The sequence below is a fragment of the Diceros bicornis genome, chromosome 6 (assembly GCF_020826845.1).
Source record: "Diceros bicornis minor isolate mBicDic1 chromosome 6, mDicBic1.mat.cur, whole genome shotgun sequence".
NCBI lineage: Eukaryota > Metazoa > Chordata > Mammalia > Perissodactyla > Rhinocerotidae > Diceros > Diceros bicornis.
Genome location: NC_080745.1, coordinates 82,539,498 through 82,561,070, shown reverse-complemented (window position 1 = coordinate 82,561,070; position 21,573 = coordinate 82,539,498). Strand labels below are relative to the sequence as shown.

General features: G+C 37.2%; 1 protein-coding gene across 1 annotated transcript in view; it reads right to left on the bottom strand.

The window, feature by feature from the left end:
- Positions 1–21,573, bottom strand: part of INPP5F (inositol polyphosphate-5-phosphatase F) — an 84,938-nt gene that overhangs the window by 16,018 nt on the left and 47,347 nt on the right. Inside the window, exons 4-14 of the mRNA XM_058544125.1 lie at positions 20,028–20,156; positions 19,637–19,804; positions 19,463–19,519; positions 16,721–16,919; positions 16,005–16,184; positions 15,018–15,085; positions 9,763–9,887; positions 8,912–8,989; positions 7,543–7,663; positions 6,175–6,303; positions 16–133 (exon numbers count right to left, since the gene is read on the bottom strand). Coding sequence (XP_058400108.1) covers positions 16–133; positions 6,175–6,303; positions 7,543–7,663; positions 8,912–8,989; positions 9,763–9,887; positions 15,018–15,085; positions 16,005–16,184; positions 16,721–16,919; positions 19,463–19,519; positions 19,637–19,804; positions 20,028–20,156 — 1,372 coding nt within the window. The remainder of the gene's footprint in view (positions 1–15; positions 134–6,174; positions 6,304–7,542; positions 7,664–8,911; positions 8,990–9,762; positions 9,888–15,017; positions 15,086–16,004; positions 16,185–16,720; positions 16,920–19,462; positions 19,520–19,636; positions 19,805–20,027; positions 20,157–21,573) is intronic.

Here is a 21,573-nt window from a genome sequence, read left to right as displayed (position 1 = left end):
ATTTATGTTCCTTACCTATAACAGCTTGCCTATAAGCATCCTTAAATCGATTCAGGTAATACCTATTTGCTGAGTTAACTCCATCTTTCATAACTCCTGCTAACTTTCTTTCTCCGGTCCTTGTAAAGTCACCCTGTCAAGGAAAAAAGTCATTTTGACAATTTATTCAAACACAAGAATGTTCTCCAAGTCAATGTGGGCTTTCAATTCAAGACTAGAATTCTACAGGTTTTTACAATTTCCAAATAATGCAGTTAAATTAGGATATCTACTAGTACTTTACTCTATTAGTACTTTAGTCAAATAACTAAACATGCTATTTGTGGCATCAAGTCTTCACAGTTAGATGGCGCTTTAAGGTAAAGCAATTCTTGGCAAACTGTAGAATTTCTAGAATTTACAGGTCAAAACTTATTATATAACAAACAACAAAAACATTTTCAAGCCTCAAACTAGTATGACATTCAAAAACCACAAATTTCTGACGTGGGAAAATGTGGACAGTTCCCTAGTTTATTATAATGGAATTTAACCTGTGGATGTGGATGCACGTATACAGAGAGAGAGCAGAGGTTTCTGTACCTTGCTGCACATTACAATCACTGTAGAACGATCCAATGAAGGTTTAATTGTTCTGTTTCTCTTGCTTTTCACAACAAAGGTGTCAGAGCAAGTCCCTAGAGAGGTGGTGATTTAAACTTAAGGCAAGTAAAGCATGGTCTCTTTTTATCCCATCCCAACCCCACTATTTCTATCCATGGCAATCTCAGAAACAGGGCTTGTCCTAAAACCGACAATTTAGGAAGAACATGTTGCCAATTAGTCAAGTCATTCACAAGAAATATTAGTTTAGCAACAAGAATCTATTACAGAAGAGAGACATGACTGCTGTGTCCAACGAAGTTTAATACCAAAGGGAAAAAAACAAGTATTTTCTTCCAGCTTTATTGACATATAATTGATAAGAAGCATTGTGTAAGTTTAAGGTGTATAACGTGTATATGTGTGTGTGTGTATATATAGTGAAATGATTACATCAAGGTTAGTTAACATATCTATTACCTTACATTGTTTCTTTTTGTACATGTGTGGTGAAAACAGTTAAGATCTACTCTCTTAGCAAATTTCAAGTATAGTAGCAGATTTCAAGGACACAATACAGTATTGTTAACTATAGTCAACATGCTGTGCATTAGATCCCCAGAATTAATTCATCTTATAACTGAAAGTTTGAACCTTTTGACCAACATCTCCCCATTTCCCCATCCCCTGGAAACTACCAATCTACTCTCTGTTTCTATGAGTTTGACTTTTCTAGATTCCACATATAAGTTAGATCATGCAGCATCTGTCTTTCTCTGGCTTATTTCACTTAACATAACGCCCCCAAGGTTCATCCATGTTGTTGCAAATGGATTTCCTTCTTTTTATAGATGAATAATATTCCACCCAATACACACACACAGAGTATATTTTCTTTAGCCATTCACCTGTTGTTGGACACTCAGGTTGTTTCCATGTCTTGACTATTGTGAATAGTGCTGCAATGAACATGGGGGTGCAGATATCTCTTCTATATACTGATTTCATTTCCTTCAGATATATACCTGTACATGGGATTGCTGGATCATATGGTATTAACTTTTTGAAGAACTTCCATATGTTTTCCATAATGGCTGTGCCAATTTATGTTCCCACCAACAATGGACAAGGGTTACCTTGACTCCACATCCTTGCCAACACATTATCTCATCTTTTTGATAACAGCCATTCTAACCAAAGTGAGGTAATACCTCATTGTGGTTTTGATTTGCATTTCCTGATGATTACTGATGTTGAGCACCTTTTCATGTACCTGTTGGCCATTTGTATACCCTCTTTGGAAAAATGTCTGTTCAGGTCCTTTGCCCATTTTTTAATCAGATTATTTGTTTTTCTGCTATTAAGTTGTATGAGTTCCTTACATATTTTAGATATTAACCCCTTATCAGATATATGGTTTGCAAATATTTTCTCCCATTCTATAGGTTGTCTTTTCATTTTGTTGATTGTTTCTTTTGCTGTGCAGAAGCTTTTTCATTTGATGTAGTCCTGCTTGTTTATTTTTACTTTTCTTGATTATGCTTTTGGTGTCACATCCAAAAAATCATTGTTAAGATCAATGTCATGGAGCTTTTCCCTTATGTTTTCTTGTAAGAGTAAATTGTAGTTTCAGTCTTACATTTAAGTCTTTAATCTATTTTGAGTTAATTTTTGTGAGTGATGTAAGATAGAGTCCAATTTAATTCTTTTGCATGTGAAGATCCTGTTTTGCCAGCACCATTTATTGAAGAGACTATCCTTTCCCTATTGAGTATTCCTGGCTCTCTTGTCAAATATTAGTTGATTGTATATCTGTGGGCTTATTTCTGGGCTCTTGGTTCTATTCCATTGGTCTATGTGTCTGTTTTTATGCCAGTACCATATTGTTTTGATTACTATAGCTTTGTAATATAGTTTGAAATCAGGGAGCGTGATGCCTCTAGCTTTGTTTTTCTTTCTCAGGATTGCTTTGGCTATTAGGGGTCTTGTGGTTCCACATGAATTTTAGGATTGCTTTTTCTATTCCTGTGAAAAATGCCATTGGAATTTTGATAGGGATTGCACTGAATCTATAGACAGCTTTGAGTAGTATGAAAATTTTCACAATATTTATTTTTCTGATCCATGAACACGGGATATCTTTCCATTTATTTGTATCTTCTTCAATTTCTTTCATCAATATCTTACAGTTCTCAGTGTACAGATCTTTCACCTCCTTGGTTAAATTTATTCCTAAGTATTTTATTGTTTTTGATGCTATTTTTTTTTTTTTTGGTGAGGAGATCAGCCTTGTGCTAACATCTGCCAATCCTCCTCTTTTTTTGCTGAGGAAGACTGGCCCTGGGCTAACATCCATGCCCATCTTCCTCCACTTTATATGGGACGCCGCCACAGCATGGCGTGCCAAGCAGTGCATTGGTGCACGCCCGGGGTTCCAAACCGGCAAACCCTGGGCCGCTGCAGCGGAGAGCACACACTTAACCTTAACCGCTTGCGGCACTGGGCTGGCCCCTGATGCTATTTTTAAAGGGATTGTTTTCTTTCTTTTTCAGATAGTTTGTTATTAGTGTATAGAAACGCAAATGACTTTTGTGTGTTGATTTTGTATCCTGCAACTTTAGTGAATTTATTTATTAGTTCTAAAAGTTTTCTGTGGAGTCTTTAGGATTTTCTATACATAAGATCATGTCATCTGCAAACAGAGACAATTTTACTTCTTCCTTTCCGATTTGGATGCATTTTCTTTCTTTCTCTTGCCCAATTGCTCTAGCTAGAACTTCCACTACTATGATGAATAGAAGTGGTGCTAGTGGGCACCCTTGTCTTATTCCTGATCTTAGAGTAAAAATTTCTAGCTTTTCACCATTGAGTATGGTGTTAGCTGTAGGTTTGTCATACATGGCCTTTATTATGTTGAGGTGTGTTCCTTCTATACCCAATTTCTTGAAAGTTTTTATCATGAAAGGATGTTGAATTCTGTCAAATGTTTTTCCTGCATCTACTGAGATTATATGATTTTTGTCTTTCATTTTGTTAATGTGGTATATAACGTTTATCAATTTGTGTATGTTGAACCATCCCTGTATCCCAGGGATAAATCCCACTTTACCATGCAGTGGTTTAACGGTTTAATGTGCTGTTGAATTTGGTTTGTTAGTATTTTGTTGAGAATTTTCACATTTATATTCATCAGGGACATTGGCCTGTAATTTTCTTTTCTTATAGTGTACTTATCTGGCTTTGGTATCAGGGCCTCACATAAAATGAGTTTGGGAGTGTTCCCTCCTCTTGTATTTTTTAGAAGAGTTTGAGAAGGAGTGGCATTAGTTCTTTAAATCTTCAGTAGAATTCACCAGTGAAACCATCTGGTTCTGGGCTTTTCTTTGTTGGGAGGTTTTTGCTTACTAATTCAATCTCCTTACTCATTGGTCTGCTCAGATTTTCTATTTCTTCATGATTCAGTCTTGGTAGGTTGTATGTTTCTAGGAATGTATCCATTTCTTCTAAATTTTCCAATTTGTTGGCATATAATTGTTCAGAGTAGTCTCTCATGATTTTATATATTTCTGTGGTATCAGTTGTAATGTCTCTCTCATTTATAATTTTATTTGAGTCTTCTCTTTTTCTTGGTTAGTCTTGCTAAAGGTTTGTCAATTTTATTTATCTCTTCAAAAACCAACTCTTAGTTTCATTGGTCTTTTCTACTGTTTTCCTATTCTCTATTTCATATATGTCTGCTCTAATCTGTATTATTTCCTTCCTTCTACTAACTGTGTGCTTAGGTTCTTCTTCTTTTTCTAGTTCCTTTAGATGTAATGTTAGATTGTTTATTTGAGAGCTTTCCTTTTTATTAGTAAAGGCATTTATAAGCTATAAATTTTCCTCTTAGAACCGTTTTTGCTGCATCCTATAAGTTCTGGTATGTTGTTTTCATTTTCATTTGTTTCAAGATATTATTATTTTTTTTTCCTCCCCAAAGCCCCAGTAGATAGTTGTATGTCATAGTTGCATATCCTTCTAGTTGCGTTATGTGGGATGTCACTTCAGCATGGCTGGACAAGTGGTGCATCAGTGCATGCCCGGGATCTGAACCCAGGCTGCCAGTAGCAGAGCACTTGCACTTAACTGCTAAGCCATTGGGCCGGCCCCTCAAGATATTTTTTGATTTCTCTTTTGATTTCTTCTTTGACCCATTGTTTGCTCAGGAGCGTTTTTTTTAATTTCCACATATTTGTGAATTTTCCTCTTGTTAGTGATTTCTAGTTTCTTACCACTATGGTCGGAAAAGATACCTAATATAATTTCTATCTTCTTGAACTTGTTGAGACTTGTTTTATGATCTATCCTGGAAAATGTTCTGTGTGCACCTCTGAAGAATGTATTCTGCTGCTGTTGGATGGAATGTTCTGTATATGTCTGTTAGGTCCATTTGATCTATAGTGTTGTTCAAATTTGCTATTTCCTTATTGATTTTCTGCCTGGATGATCTATCCATTGTTGAGAACAGGGTATTATAGTCCCCTACTATTATTGTATTGCTGTTTATTTCTCCTTTAGTTCTGTTACTATTTGCTTTATATATTTAGTTGCTCCAATGTTGGATACATAAGAAGTATATCTCTTTAAACAATAAATTGTACAAGGACTTCTAAAGTTCAATTTCCTTAATTAATAAAAAGCTTTTTGATATTTATCATTCAACCAAAAGATGGAATGAGCCTTTGATGTTATAAGAAATTTGTTATAAGAAATATCCTGAGACAAACTATTAGCTTAAAGGAAAATTAACACAAACCTAATTTAAACTAATTCAACCACATCCTATTGCCCACAGAGGTAGTATTTAGTGACCAGTGACTATATTTTACATTTAAATTAAGTTCTTTAAAGATTAGCCCTGTTGGAGCCTCAAAAGACTATTTATAACAACCCTAAAAAGATGATAAAGCATTTATTTAGCATTTACTTTGTGCCAGGGAATGGTCTAAGCCCTCACATACATTAACTCATATAATCCCATGAGAGTCTTTTGAGGTGGGCCTAGTATTATTCCCGTCTTACAAATGAGAAGACAGACACAGAGAGGTTAAGTGACTTGCCCAAAGTCACAAAGCAAGTAAAAGGCAGGGTTGGGATTCAAATTCAGAGGAGGCAAATTATCATACTAGGGACCAAATCCCATCAACAGACATGTTTTGCTTTGTCTGTATAAAGTTTTAAAAACTATTTTACATAAAATTCCAGATTTCCAAACTCCCTTGAAAAACTGGAAGATCTAGCAACACTGGGCCTCTGTCCCCATAAGGAAGTAGCAGAAGAGCACCCTCCTGAGACAACATATGCTCTTCCTTAGGTCCACACAGCCCCATCTCTCCCTTTAATCTAATGGGTGGCCTGCTTGAGTCTCATTACCTGGCCCCAGTAGGAATTCAAATATGTGACCCTTGCCTTAGCTAAACATTCCAGAAAGGAGTCAACTACATAGACCTACCACCCGTAGCCCACCTATATTTCTCTCAAAAACAAAGTTGATTTTAAACCACGTTCTGTGTCCCACAGAATGATCCACAAATGCTTGCTGCAGCTATTTACCTTCAGAGCAGCTGTCCCAGCGTACTGTCTGCTGATGGAGTCTCCGTTGTTGGCCCACATTATCTGATAGATCCGATTGCATTTCACTGGTAGTGGCTGCTCTGGGGGCATCACACCTAATTTTTTAAGCTAAAATCAACACATTGGTAGATTAACTACATATAAGCCAGGAAACCACAGCATCAAATATATATTGCAGAAAAAGGAAGAATGTTCATATACAATTTAGGACCCTTAAATAAAGGAAATGGTGTTTTCAGACTTTTTTAAAATAAAGTACCACTTGAGAGAGAGTTTTATGAACTGCTACAGGAGAATAAATAGAATGAAATATTTACACTGTTTTGGTGTAATTTTTAATGTGTAGGCTCATATTATATTTTGTCTTTGTTTTAAATTTGCCTATGGAGTGAAACTATCAAAAAAGCGCATTGAAACAACAGTAATATTAATAGTAGCAGAACAATCAGTGACCAATAAGTGTTAACTCTGCGCTAGGTCTAGGGTTCTAAGAGCTTTTTTACATAAATTATCTCATTTACTCCTCATAACAACCTTACGCAATCAATACTCATTACTTCCGTTTTAAAGACGAGGAGACAGAAGTTTGGAGAGGCTGAGTTCTTTGCACGAGGTCAACACCTAGTGTGTGGAAGAGCCCAGGCGTGGACTCAAAAGCGTGGTACTTCAATGAGACATTAGAAGGAAGAGACTCACATCCTCAAAGGATAGTCATTAGGTTCTATCAAAAAAACCCAGAAACCATGCTAAAAATTTCCACCTTGAGAATTGGTTACCCAGGTGTTGGAAGGCTGAAAGATCTAAAAGGGGACACTGAGTAACAGACATCATAACTGCAGGAAGCAGTTCCACCAACCGGGGTATAAAGGGAAGAGGCTGGTTCTGTGGTGCCAAAGGAACCAACAGCCCCAGAGAGGGTGCTGCTGACAGGAATATATCACAGGTGAAGAAGCTTGCTCCTTTTCCTCCTCCAGCCTCATGGTCTTCCTTTAGCGCCCCCTACTGGCAGAGCCTGACATGGAGCTGGCCGACAGAGCAGAAATGTGATGTACAGACTGCCAGCCCCAAATACAGAAGAGAGAGTTTGGAGCTGAGAGGAAAAAAGGTATATGACCACACGGTGCCACCCAATAAATTTTCAAATGTTGGGCCTCACATTTTTGAAAAGAGTACTTAAGAAAATACTGTTTGATTCAACTTACTTCTAGTTAAGGTTAAAGCTTTCTGGGTTTTAATGCAAGAAGGATGTTTGTATGCTGTAAATGTTCTATAGGACAAAGATTTTAGTTATTCGTTTATACACTAAAATAAAAATGAATATTTACAATCCAACGGATTCCAAATTACCTGCTGTTCCATGACCACTCGTGCGATGGCAGCTTGGACCACGTTGGTGCGATCCAGGCAGTCCATGCAATTAACACGAAAAATCCCTTCTTGTTTACAGATTACCCCAGCTTGATCAACCCTTTTCAAAAATAGTATGGGATTATTTTACAATATGAAATACTTTAATAAGTTTTCCAAAATCATACTTCTTTAAATATAACAATAAAAACAGCAGCAGTGGTTATCAATTTGCTTGGAATATTATTACATGGCAGGCATGATTGAATCCTTCGTAGACACTGTTGTTAATTTACACAATAACTTGACAAGGAAGATATTATTACCCCCATTTAAAAAACAAAACAAAACTGAGGTGTAGAAAGAGTGACTTGCCCCAAGTCACACAACTACTAGGCAGAGCTGACACAACCCTAAATTATGCTTTTCTACACATTTAAAACCAGAAGGCACTTTAAAACACCATCCCGTCCCTCCTTTCCAACTTCACATAGAAATGCATCTAAACTCGCTTGAACAGACTAATTCACTTTGCCACCCAGTGAGGAGTCATGCAGCAGGCCTCGCTCATCTAATTTCTCTGGCCACTCGCCGCCTTAAAGTCTAATCGAATGTTCTCTTCTGTCCTTTAAGCCAATTTCTTCTTTCTACGTCTCCCTCCTATAGTCTGAGAATTGTCTTCCTTCTCTGATAATTTTGAAATGACTGAAAACTGAGACCAAGTACCTCAAATCCTTCCTTCTCACGTTAGGGATGGTGAGAAAGAGGAGAAAGAGGAAGGCAGACCATGGAGCAACAGAAGGAATTAAAGAACAGTCATAGAGCCTTTCACTCCATTTTGCCCAACCATCTGACACCTTTTCCCTGTTCAAAGCTAACACTGCCTATGGGGCTGGCCCCGTGGCTTAGCAGTTAAGGGTGCGCACTCCGCTACTGGCAGCCCAGGTTTGGATCCCAGGCGCGCACCAACTCACCGCTTGTCTGGCCATGCTGAGGCAGTGTCCTACATACAGCAACTAGAAGGATGTGCAACTATCACATATAACTATCTACTGAGGCTTTGGGGAGAAAAAGGAGGAGGATTGGCAATAGATGTTAGCTCAGGGCCGGTCTTCCTCAGCAAAAAGAGGAGGGCTGGCATGGATGTTAGCTCAGGGCTGATCTTCCTCAACAACAAAAAAAAACAAACAAAAAAAGCTAACACTGCCTAATTGACTAACACTCTCTTGAAAAGGAGAATAGGAATTGGGAAGCAAAACAAAAATGCTTTCTCAGCTTGCTGCTATTATTTTAATGCTTAGTGGTACTAGACAAATACATATGATTTCACAGACCAAGAGTTTGTCAAACTGACTTATGAAATACCTACCAACACCACTTCATGTCAAGAATAATGTCATAAATGGCATCTGTCAGTGTTTGAACATTCTCAAACTTCATTCCTCGGCTAAAATACATGCCAAAAGAAAGAAAAAATCTTTAATGGCATTTCTTTTTAAAACTTATGATATTTAAGGTTGCTTGGAAAAATTAAGAAAATCAACACATGAGATTACCACTACTATAAATTATATAGACAATTTTATAAATGTTTATAACTAATCCGCATTGTGAAAGTAAATATGCTTAAGAATACACTGAAACATATCAAGGGATCTGAAGTTTCTTTCCCCACCAAATTTTCAATACCTAGGTAAATGAACCCACATTAGACCCAGAATTATGACAAAAGAAACTTGCTTTCAAAATACACACAGGTTACCATCGAAATGATTCACAGATTGTTGTTTTTCCAGAGCAAACTCTAGTGAAATCTATTCACAGGAAAAAAGTATTACTAAAAGAGTATAAGATGAGCCAGCAAGATAATTTTTAAGTAAAGAGACTATTATTTCTGCCAGGCTCGGACTAAAGCAGAAAGAAAAAGCTCCAGGAGTTCTTTAACTGAACAATAAAAGGGAAAATGGAACTCTAAGTCTTCATGTAATTTTGGAACAGAAAGACTGAAAATATTTCAGGAAGAATTAACTTAAATTGTTAGCCAAAATAAAACCTATATGAAAATTAAAAGTAAGTAAGCAAGTTATGCTCCTTCACTTTCTCTAAATGAGGAGAAGAAATTTTTCTTCCCAATAAAGAAAAGAAAGACTAAGGTCCCTGTAGCAGCATCTACCACAAACACTGGAACTGATCAAAACTCATCTCAGGAAGCCATCTTACCAGTGCTCATGGAAGTCAAAGGAAACGTAAGTGAGGTGTGAGCTGTTCAAGAGCAACACTTGCTTCAGGTAAGCATCGCCAATAATTTTCTCTCTTCCTGCCTGGTCTACCAAGTTAATAATAACCTGTGAGAGTAAAGAAAAGGAAGAAATTCAGTTTAATCAGATATTAGGATCATAATGTGATTTTTAAGGAATTTATTTGGAACTATGTTTTAGAAATATTTTATAGCCATGCTTAGAAATTAATCCACTCAAGCATCAATTGTTTTCCCTATAAAACTAGATTTTCCTTTGTTACATTTAAGTTAATGAGAATTGTTTACATCAATGACATTCATAGCTTTTTTATACATTGTTTATTTTCAATAACCAATTAGGATACATAATGAAAACAAGGTCCTTTATAATAGCAAATACTTAAAGTTTCTAGAATAATTTTTAAAGAAATATACAAGACCTACATACTGGACACTATAAAACTTTGCTGAAATAAAGAAAACCTGAATAAACAGAGACGTATCATGGTGTTAGATGACAAGATTCAATATTGTAAAGATGTCAGGTCTTCCCAGATTAATCTATATACTCAACAGTCTCAATCAAAATTTGATCATGATCTTTCTATGGACAAGTTAATTTTAAAGTTCGTCTAGAAGGACAAATATGTGGAAAAAATTTTGAAAACTAGTAATAAAGGAGGACTTGTCCCATGGGAGAGCAAAACATACTCCATAGCAATTAAAACTGTGGTACTAGTGTAGAAATAGATGAATGACTCAATAGAACAGAACAGATAGCATACAGACAGACCTAGGTACATTGAGGAATCTAAGATATGATAACAATATCATCCTGGGAAAAATATGGACTATTCTATAAATGGTATTGGGATAACTCTCTACATAGTGGGGAAAAAAACCTTACTTTAGCTCCCTCCATCTCATTACACACAAAATAAATTCTTTTTTTTTTTTTAAAGATTTTATTTTTATTTATTTATTTCCCCCCCAAAGCCCCAGTAGATAGTTGTATGTCATAGCCACACATCCTTCTAGTTGCTGTATGTGGGACGCGGCCTCAGCATGGCCAGAGAAGCGGTGCGTCGGCGCGCGTCCGGGATCCGAACCCAGGCCGCCGGCAGCGGAGCTCGAGCACCTAACCACTAAGCCACGGGGCCAGCCCCACAAAATAAATTCTAGACGCATTAATGATCTAAATTTTTTTTCATGTTACAGAAAGCTAGAAGAATATTTGGGATGATGTTTCCATAATTGTAGGATGGGACATGACTTTCTAAGCATAAAATAAAAACCAGAGGGCATAAAAAAAGTAGACAGATGTGACAACATAAAAATTTAAAACCTATAACAAATGACAGTATAAGCAGGGCCGGCCCCATGGCTTAGCGGTTAAGTGCTCGAGCTCCGCTACTGGCGGCCCGGGGTTCGGATCCCAGGAGCGCACCGACGTACCGCTTGTCCGGCCATGCTGAGGCCGCGTCCCACATACAGCAACTAGAAGGATGTGCAACTATGGCATACAACTATCTACTGGGGCTTTGGGGGAATTAAAAAAAGACAGTATAAGCAAAGGTGAAAAACCAAAGGACTACCTAGGGGAATACACCTGCAACAAAAAAACCAACAATATATAAAGAGTGCTATAAATCCAGTAAGAAAAAAATGGGTAAAAGATACAGAGGAAATTCCCAAGAGAAAATATACAAATAGCCAATAAACATGAGACTACAACTTTGTTAATAATCAAAGAAATGCAAATTTTAAAACAGAAAACTAGTTTTCACCTATACACAGGCAAAAATTGAATACTAAATATAGACAGCATTGGTGAACATATGGGGAAATGAGCACTGGCTCCTATTGTGCTGAGAGTATAAACTGGTATAATCTTTTCGGGAGCAACAGAGTGGTAGGTACCAACTTTAATGAAAACACACTGTTTGATCCAGCCATTTCACTTCTAGAAATCTATTCTATAAAGCAGATAAGTGTCCCAAAATATAAAAAAGATGTTTTCTGGAGAATTTTTATAATAGCGAAACTATATCCTAAAGATCCACCAATGGAGAAATGGTTACATAATAAGCCATGAGCTATTAAATGAAAACAGTTGCAGAATAATGACACACATGGTATAGCCCTCTTTTGACTTAAATGTTGAATATGTATATACACATGTGTCAAGATGTTTTTTGCTGCCAATGACAAATCACTGACTCAAATCTCAGAACAAGAAGTCTGGAGGTTGCGTGAGTTCCAGAATTGCTTAATTCAGTGGTTACTGATACCAGTTCTTTCCATCTTTTTGTTCTGCCATCCTCAGCTTACTGGTCAACCCTCAGGCTGGGTCACTCACGGTCTTGACATAGCTGCAGCAGTACCATGTCAAATCCAGACACAACCACCACCGGGACTGCAGGTTCCTGTATCTCTTTTTATCAGAGCAGGAAATCTTTCTCAGAAGCACCCCCAGCCGACTTCCCCTCACATTAGACCTCACTGGTCAAAATGCCAATGAACAGACACAGACCTAAACTAATCACTGGCAAAAGCAAGAGTGGCACCCCTGCGACTGAGTCAGGGCCACGGTGGGTCCACCTCCCAGAGAGCAATTCTGAGGATGAGAGTGGATGAGCGAACACTGTCAAGGTACTGTCAGAAATGAGGAAGCGTCTGCTCAGTACACACGCCTGTAAAAGTGAAGTGTACCAACAGATCTTGCAAGTCAACAGGGAGCAGGGATGAGGGGGGTGAGGAGGTTATTTCTTCCGCTTCCTTTACACACCTCAGAACTGTTTCAATTTTTATAATGATTATGTGTTACCTTTAAATTGTGGTTTATTCTTTGTAGTTATTTACAATTACACATATTGCTAATACAGGAATTTATTCACATTGTAAAATACGCAAATGTGGATAAAGGTCAAATCCTTCCTGACCAAAACCCAGGCCCTGGAGCCTTCCCTGGAGGTAAACTACCCAGTCCCGCAGCCTTGCCTGGAGGTAAATTCCTGTCCCCTTTCAGCCCACATAAAAGCACTCCTATATAAATGTGCATGCCACAGATGTGTGAGAACATATATATGGAAGAGAATTATATATGTACGAGATAGTTTTGTTGTGTGGGATTTTTCAAATAGTAACATACCATATGCTGTTACTGCTTTCTTTTCTCACTCTGTGATTTTAAGATCTTTCTGTGTTAGTACACACAGATTGACCTCATCTTTTTTTCTTTTTTCTTTTTTTTGGTGAGGAAGATCTGCCCTGAGCTAACATCTGTACCCATCTTCCTCTATTTTGTATATGGGATGCCACCACAGCATGGTTTGATGAGCAGTGTGTAGGTCCGCGCCCAAGATTCAAACCTGCAAACCCTGGTCCGCTGAAGAGGAGTGTGTGAACTTAACCACTACACCACCAGCCCCGACCTCATCATTTTGAAACACTTGTATTCAACACTTTAGATGGGCCATACTTTATTTACCCACTGACCTCCTGATGAACAATAAGGTTGCTTTTACACTGCAATGAATGTTCTTGTACATGCTTCCTTAATTGAACATGTCTCTCTCAGGGAGATTTAAAACTTCTTTGTATGAGAGTTCCAGTTGCTTCACATCCTTGACAAAAGATATTTCCCATCATTTTTATTTTAGCCATTCGGATGTGTGAGTGGTGGTTTTAGTTTGCATTTCCTTGATGATTAACAAAGTGGAGCACCTTTTCATATGTGTATCGGCCTTTCGGATATCCTTTTTCATGAAGAGTCTTATCAAGTCTTTTGTCCAGATTTCTTTTGGGTTGTACATCTTTTTTTATGGATTTAAAAGAGTTTTTTGTAATATTCTAGATATGAGTCTTCTGTCATATATATGTATTAAAAAATCTTAAATATCTTCTCTCACTTTGTGAATTGCCTTTCCATTCTCTTAACGGTGCCTTTTAATAAATAGAAGTTCTTATTTTAATAAAGTTAAATTTATCAATTTTTCATTATAGTTGGTGCTTTTTAAGTCTTATTTAATTGTAATAAAGTTTCAATGAATAACAAATGGTAAAGTTTTAATAAAAATTAAAAATTTAGTATAAAGTCAAATTTATCAATTTTTTTCATTATGGTTAGTGCTTTCTAAGTCCTGTTTAAGATCTAAGGTCAAAAAGATATTCTACGTTTTTCTCTAACTTATCATATTTAGATCCATATCCATCTGGAATTGATTTTTTGTATATGGTATGTAGGATAGATTCAAAAAAGCAAAATTACTGAGTTAACAATATAAGTGTATTTTATTTTGATTGATAATACCATTCAAAATGGCTGTACCAACTTATGCTCCCTCTAGCAAAGTGTGCAAGTTCTGATTTCCCCCAAATACCTGCCTTTATCTCTTATTAGCAAACTGTATCATTTCTTTCAATCTGAGGGTTTGTTTTTTATTTCCCTGCTGGGACTTTCTTTGGGACTGCACAAAATTTATATCTTAGCTTTGGAAGAACTGAAATCTATTCAATATTGAGTCTTTCCTTCCAGGAACATGGTATTTTCTCTCTATTTAGTCAGGTTTTCTTTCGTGTTTTTCAGTAATTCTCCCGTCTCTTCCATACATATGGTATCTTTTTTGTATGTTTATTCCATTTTAGGTTATTTCTTCCTCTTTTATTTTTGTTGTTGTTAGAAAAATGCATCCCATGGCATTACACATTCAGACTAGTCATTGCTAATGGATGAGAGAGTTACTGACTCTTCTATATTAATCTTGTATCTGAAATCTGGTCATCTTATTGAACTTGCATTTCACCTCACAGTTTTAAATTGATTTTTGTTTATATGATCACATTCCTACACATGAGTGTATGAATACATAAGAAAGGTGGGCAGAGAAAAAAGATATTGAAAGATACATATCAAACTGTTGTCTCTCCAGGAGGTGAAACTGTAGGTAGTACTAAGAGATGCCTTTCATTTCTAACGCTAGATACTTTTCAGATTGTAATAATTAATTCACAGTAGACTAATCTCTTATCTAAAAACAGTCTACAGTAGCTGACTCAATGATAATTCTTAAAGAATATTAAGAATACTCTTAGCTTATGTGTTCTTCAACTTCATGATAAATGCCATTTTGCTTAATTACGAATAGTACATTGTTATTCTCATGAAATTTAAAGAAGCAGATACACAACCATTTCTAAATATGAAGGAACATTTTGTTACTAGATCAGAGCCCACCTGTTTTTTGTAAATTTTCAGTTGTTCTTCGAAATGGGCACAGAAATAGGCAACAGTTTCCTTTTCACCTACAAAGAAGTGATACAAAATCTATTTTTCCTTCCCATGTTTAAGACAGATATTAGCGTCTATTCCATCTTTACTCTTACTTTTAAATAATTTATTGACAGCCCAAATGAAACTAAGATTCTCTAAAACCAGTACCTGTATTTTAAAATGAAATGCTAAGCCAAAGAGCTCTCATTTCTTTTTTTCCTAATTAGACTAAACTGAAACATATGGAAAGTGCAAACTGTGAAATTATGACGTTTATTATTTGCACATCCAGCCTACTTGTCAGAGGTTTCATGTGGTTTATAACAAAAGAATAAAAACCCCTCTAAAAACAGGATATTAAAAATTGAAGTTTTACTGAATTCTCACAAATACAAATTAAGTTTTGAGAGAAAAATATTCTGTAAACAATTTTTAAAATCAACCTCATTCAGTAATCTAATTAGATGGACATGACTTAGCTATTCTAGTGCTCAAGTAAAAAATACTAGAAGAAAATTAAATCCCCAATATTTAAAACAACAACAACAAGCCTTTCACAGTGAGACATTTGAGTAAAGGCATCTTAGCTATTTCTTGTCAATGCCGTCTTGTTAAGATATTTCCTGCTTCTACAAATATTGGCTGTATTTACTCTTTTCCAAAATTAAGCATTCAATAGAGTATGCTTCAAAGAAACAATAATTTAAAATCTGAAATAAGCTACGTTTTGCTCTATTTGTTGGGGAATTTTTTTATTGTTAAATTACTTAAATTGTCAACAACCATTATTACTCTTACTATTATTATATCACTTTCTAAATTTCACTGTATGAGTTATTGTTTTGAATGAAGTATCTGGCAAAGCAAATCCAAATCTATAAAATATCCAATATTTTTAAAAGTATTCCCTCTGAAATCATCATTTGCAAACCAAATAACTGATATGCTTACTTTTGTCTAGCCGAGGTCTTGGATTATATCGATACCCAACCTGGCTCCAAAAGACAGGCACAGAGCCTCGTGTTTGAATAAATGACAAGGTATGATTATGAACATGAATTAACTGCTCAGTCTCCACGTAATTTGCAACATTTCCATTTTTATCCACTCCTCTTCGTTTATAGCGCATTCCTAGAAGAAAATTAAAACAGATAACAGCAACATTTAAAAAAAATTTAGTCTAACCAGATTGTGCATTTTAACCAAATCTATGTCTTTCAGAATAGCCCTGGGGATCTAATGTGCAACTGTCAGGCAGAATAGTATCAACTTACCCAAAATCATAACTGTATGCATCATTGCTTTTTAAAAGTTGAAGCTAAGACTGTTCCTGTGAACTGAAAGAGAAGGGTTTCCCCAGAGGTGTCGGCACTTGGGGAGGATTTATTACTGTGATACAGGCTGGCAGTGGAACACTGATATTTAAAAGCACATCCCAAGCGACTTTCTTTTCTTCCCCGTGTATATACCTCCTTTCTTTCTCCTTTTGCTAACTCTCCCCCATTCACCTCTCTCCCATAATTGGTCCCCAAGTACATCACAGAGTCACTGAGCGCTTTGAAACCAACTGTTTCCAAATCCATTACTGTCATCAGCATTTCAACACATCTGCAGATTTTCTATTCTTGCCTGATTTTATTTGCACACTATTACAGCCTTGTACTCACCTGCTCTATGCCTACTTCGGCGTGAAATGAGAGCCACCAGAAATCGTGGGTGAATGTCATCCACACAGGTGGACTCCTGAGGGGGGGTCTCCGGGCTGCTTTTCTCATCATCAGATGACTCATTATAATTAACCACAAGTTCCTCAATCTGCACAAAACCTTGGATAATGGGGATAATCCAGAAGTCCACATCTGGTGTCTGAAAATAATATGAACATCACCTTGTTTCTATTCTGTACAGCACTGCTACTTTCTTAAACCCCAACAGTGGCTAGCACGTATTTGTCAGTTTATTGGAAGCAGAAACCTTCCATTCTTTAACCATATTTTCTGCTTATTGGAGAACACTAGGGAATGGAGGGAGGAAGGGAGGGAGGAAGGGGGTGGTGTAGTAGGGAGAGCCTTTCCTTTTCTTTATGGTGATCATTCAAAAAGAGCTGCCTGAGAGAAACCACAGCACAGGAGCCAGACTGCGGGGTACAAATTCAAGCTCCACCACTTACTAACTCACTCAGGTGACGCACTTAACCTCACTATGCCATCACCTTCTGCTTTGTGAAAAAGGACAAATTACTACCTTATAAGGTTGTTTAAAGACTGAGTAAAATGTAAAAAGTGTTTAGCATAGTGCCTGCCTTAGAGTACGTATTTAACAAGTGTGGCTATTATGATTATCCCTGTTGGTATAAAAAAATAAAGCCTAAAGATTGATTTTAACCCCCAACTTTATTATGCCTTTAATAAAATACAATCACTCTAATCGCTTTATTATGAAACACAGAGGTCTCCTCTATTTTCTAGTTTAGAAAAAAACTTACTTCACCAAGCTAAAGTCCAAGCAGTAAATGAACCCTCAAAAAAAGGCCTTTGCATAAATATCTTATTTTAACAAGTCATTCAACATAATTAGGAAAGTATTAATTAAAGTTAGAGATTTCCTCTTCTGTGTCTTTCAGACTAAGAATACTCAGATTTCTCAACCGATTTGCAGGGAGAGCAGAGGATAAAAAATGCTCGAGAGAGCTGTTCTTAGCCCCTTTCTCTCCTGTCTCCATAACTGTAACTAGCCTTAATCTCATCATCAACTTCAAATCCACCTCTTCTTCCACAACCATATACTCCAGGTCCTACTTCACAGTTTTTTTTTGTTTTATGGAGCCTGCAGATAGGATCTTAGGAAAGTGGTTAGAGTTGAAAACAGTGAAGTGAAGGGTCTACCTGCATTCACTATTTTTATCACCATTCCCATTATTTGTATTTTTGTTCTAGCAATAAATGCAAAACTCTTGACAGGAACAGAGAATGTATGCTGCCAAATGCCAACTTTATTGCAGGTCATCAGTTTTAAATGGTAATGCAAAGTGTCTGAAAAAAGCCCTGCAAAACATATTAGAACTCAATATGTCAGCAAACAGGACAAATGCTCATTTTAGACACCCTTATTTTCAATCCTCTATCACAGAGTTTTGATGGTCATAGTTTGATCAGCATCATAAAGAGAGATAAGGACATTTTCATGCCTCATTCTCAATAGAGGCATGATAGCTATCTAGTGTTAGGCACCACTAGATAGTGAAAATCATTTATACTAACCACTACCAAGGGGGAGAAATAGAAAGAAGAAAAAGGTTTGAAATTTCTGAAAGGTTAAGAAAAAGATAATAAAGGCGCCAGCCCAGTGGCGTAGTGGTTGAGTTTGCGCACTCTGCTTTGGTGGCCCAGTGTTCAAGGGTCCGGATCCTGGGCGTGGACATATATACTGCTTATCAAGCCATGCTGTGGCAGGCGTCCCACATATAAAGTAGAGGAAGATGGGCACAGATGTTAGCTCAGGGCCAATCTCCCTCACCAAAAAGAGGAGGATTGGCAAGAGATGTTAGTTCAGGGTTGATCTTCCTCACCAGAAAAAGATATGTGATACTACTCAGCTATCTGCCCACTTTGTGTCCGAAACAGTAACTGGCACATAGCAGGCCTTCCAAAAATGTTTGTTGGGGCCGGCCCTGTAGCTTAGCAGTTAAGTGCGTGCGCTCCGCTGTTGGCGGCCCGGGTTCAGATCCCGGGCACGCACCGATGCACCGCTTCTCTGGCCATGCTGAGGCCGCGTCCTACATACAGCAACTAGAAGGCTGTGCAACTATGACATACAACTATCTACTGGGGCTTTGGGGGGAAAAAATAAATAAATAAAAATTTAAAAAAAAAATGTTTGTTGATTGACTGGATAAATGAATTAATTGTCCTTGCACAGTCATAACTCTCCAAAACAGGTGACAGTAAAGGAAGAAAGTAATCATCAAACCAGAAGGAATCTTATGCAATAATCTCATTATATTCCTTGTCTTCCTTGATTGAAATACTGGCAGTCCTGGAACGTCCTTAGAGATTTGTCTGCCCCAATTCCCAGATGAGGAAACAGGAAAGTTAAATGACTTGGTATCATTAAAGGAAAACTGGGCTTCAACATTTCCAATGGGCAAAAAAAAAATACCTCTTTTATAGGAACTCTATGGACATTAGTTCTCTAGCCTTAAATTAATACTATCCTATGAGAACCTGCTAAAAGATCGGCCTGTGGCTAGGCAGCGGAACTGTAAACTGCCTTAAAATAATGCCTCGGTTTTCCCTAGCTAAATAATTCCATTCTATAGGGGAAACATGAGATTTTAAATTTAACACAATTAAAAAATAGTTGCTTAGCAACTATAAATAACTTAGGATATTTTGGAAACAACTACTCACACCAATCTCAGTAAGATCTTGTATCATATATTTATTCCAAAAAAATCGGTCATCAACCTGGAAAAGGTAGAGAATAAACAGTTCAGAAACACATTGTTTCAGTTTTCCTACCGAAGCCAAAAGGGTCCATAAGTTGTTCTGAGGGAAAACCCTGGTCTGAGCTGTGAGAGGTACCTTTTGCCAAAGGGGCCGGGGGTCCCTCTCCCCAGCACTTTGCCTCTGCACTGAATTGGTCAGGTCATAGGTCAAGCTGTAGTAAAAGGATTCTGAGTCCATGAACATCTTCAGCAATTCCTCAAGTAATCTTCTCTCCAACTTCTCTTTTTCTTTACTTTCCTTAACCTATAAGAAATGAATCTACTATTACTGCAGGAATTAAATGCAAAGCATTATGTGGATAATATACAACTTCCTAGGGAAGAAATGAAAATAACCCCAAGGACACGTAGAGACAGCGCTTTAATAAGATGAGTGGTCTGAAAATACGTTTACTGGGCGGAAAATTACTCCTCAATTTAAAACTAATCAAAGATAAATCCCAAGCCCATATCAATTAAATTCTTACTTTCTTTTTATTAGGAGCAGACACATTGGATTTAATTTGCGTAAGGGTCTTCAGTAGAAACTTTGAGTCATCAGGAGATGGTATAATCTTCTCTGGTTTGTTAATTCCAAAATGATGCTTCTTACAGAGCTAAATAATTAGGGAGAGAGAGAATTTGTCATCATCAATATCTGTTTGTTAAATGTTCAGCTATGAGTGCAAAAGTGGATTCTACTGCTCATGCGCTGTGGTTAAAAGTAAACCTCACTATTATGTTAAGTGAAATAAGCCAGAAAGAGAAAGACAAACACCATATGATCTCACTCATATGTGGAATATAAACCAACACATGGACAGAGAAAACTGTATTGTGGTTACCAGGGGCAATGGGGGTAGGGGGTGGGCACAAGGGGTGAAGGGAGACATGTATATGGTGATGGACAAACAAAAATGTATAACCAAAAATTTCACAATGTTATAAATTACTAAAACATCAATAAAAAAAAAAGTATCATGAGTCAGTCAAATGATAAGTAGACAACTGATAATCAGAAAACACAGCTGTGGGCCAGCCCCGTGGCTTAGCGGTTAAGTATGCACGCTCCGCTACTGGCGGCCCGGGTTCGGATCCCGGGCGCGCACTGACGCACCACTTCTCTGGCCATGTTGAGGCCGCGTCCCACGTACAGCAACTAGATGGATGTGCAGCTATGACACACAACTATCTACTGGGGCTTTGGGGGCAAAAAAAAAAAAAAAAAAAGGAGGAGGATTGGCAATAGATGTTAGCTCAGAGCCGGTCTTCCTCAGCAAAAAGAGGAGGATTAGCATGGATGTTAGCTCAGGGCTAATCTTCCTCAAAAAGAAAAAAAAAAGAAAAGAAAACACAGCTGTGGTTTCAATGATTAGAAAGCTACAGAAGAGGATAAACAAAGAATTCAGGACAGGATACACTTAAGATTTAGGGGCAGAAAATTCAGGTTAGGATTGTAATCATAGTAAGCTCTTATCTAATATAACTGAAGAATAAAATGCTCTGGTTGAGGTTTATTAATGCTTTGAAACTGGCATTTAAGATTAAAAATACTGCAAAATACACATTTGCTATGCTTCAGGGGCATTACTTTACAGCTATCGGTGCTAAATACTCATTCACACTAGTTAACTGAGTGTTTTGGTTGAGAAGATGTCAAGAGTCTGCTCTATCGGGAATCTTAAAAGCTGGACATTTCAACAGCTCTCTCTCCTCCTATCCTCACACACATTAATGAAATCAGCATAAAGATATACTCTTTGAGTCCAGAGGTTAGTTAAATTTGAAGAAGCAGTAAGTAGGGACCGCCAGGAAACGTGCATTCCAATTGACAAAGGGAGGAAGAGGATGGGAACGTGTTAAGACAAAAGAAGGGCACAGAGGTTCTAGAGATGACTACCTGGTTAAAGTCAAGGGTTTTACACAGAATTTCATGTGGCTCAACACACAAAGCAAATACTCAGAAAGGTACACAAGGATTCTGTTAACCATATGCAGACTAATTCCATTTGTTCAACACTAGTTTCATTGCTA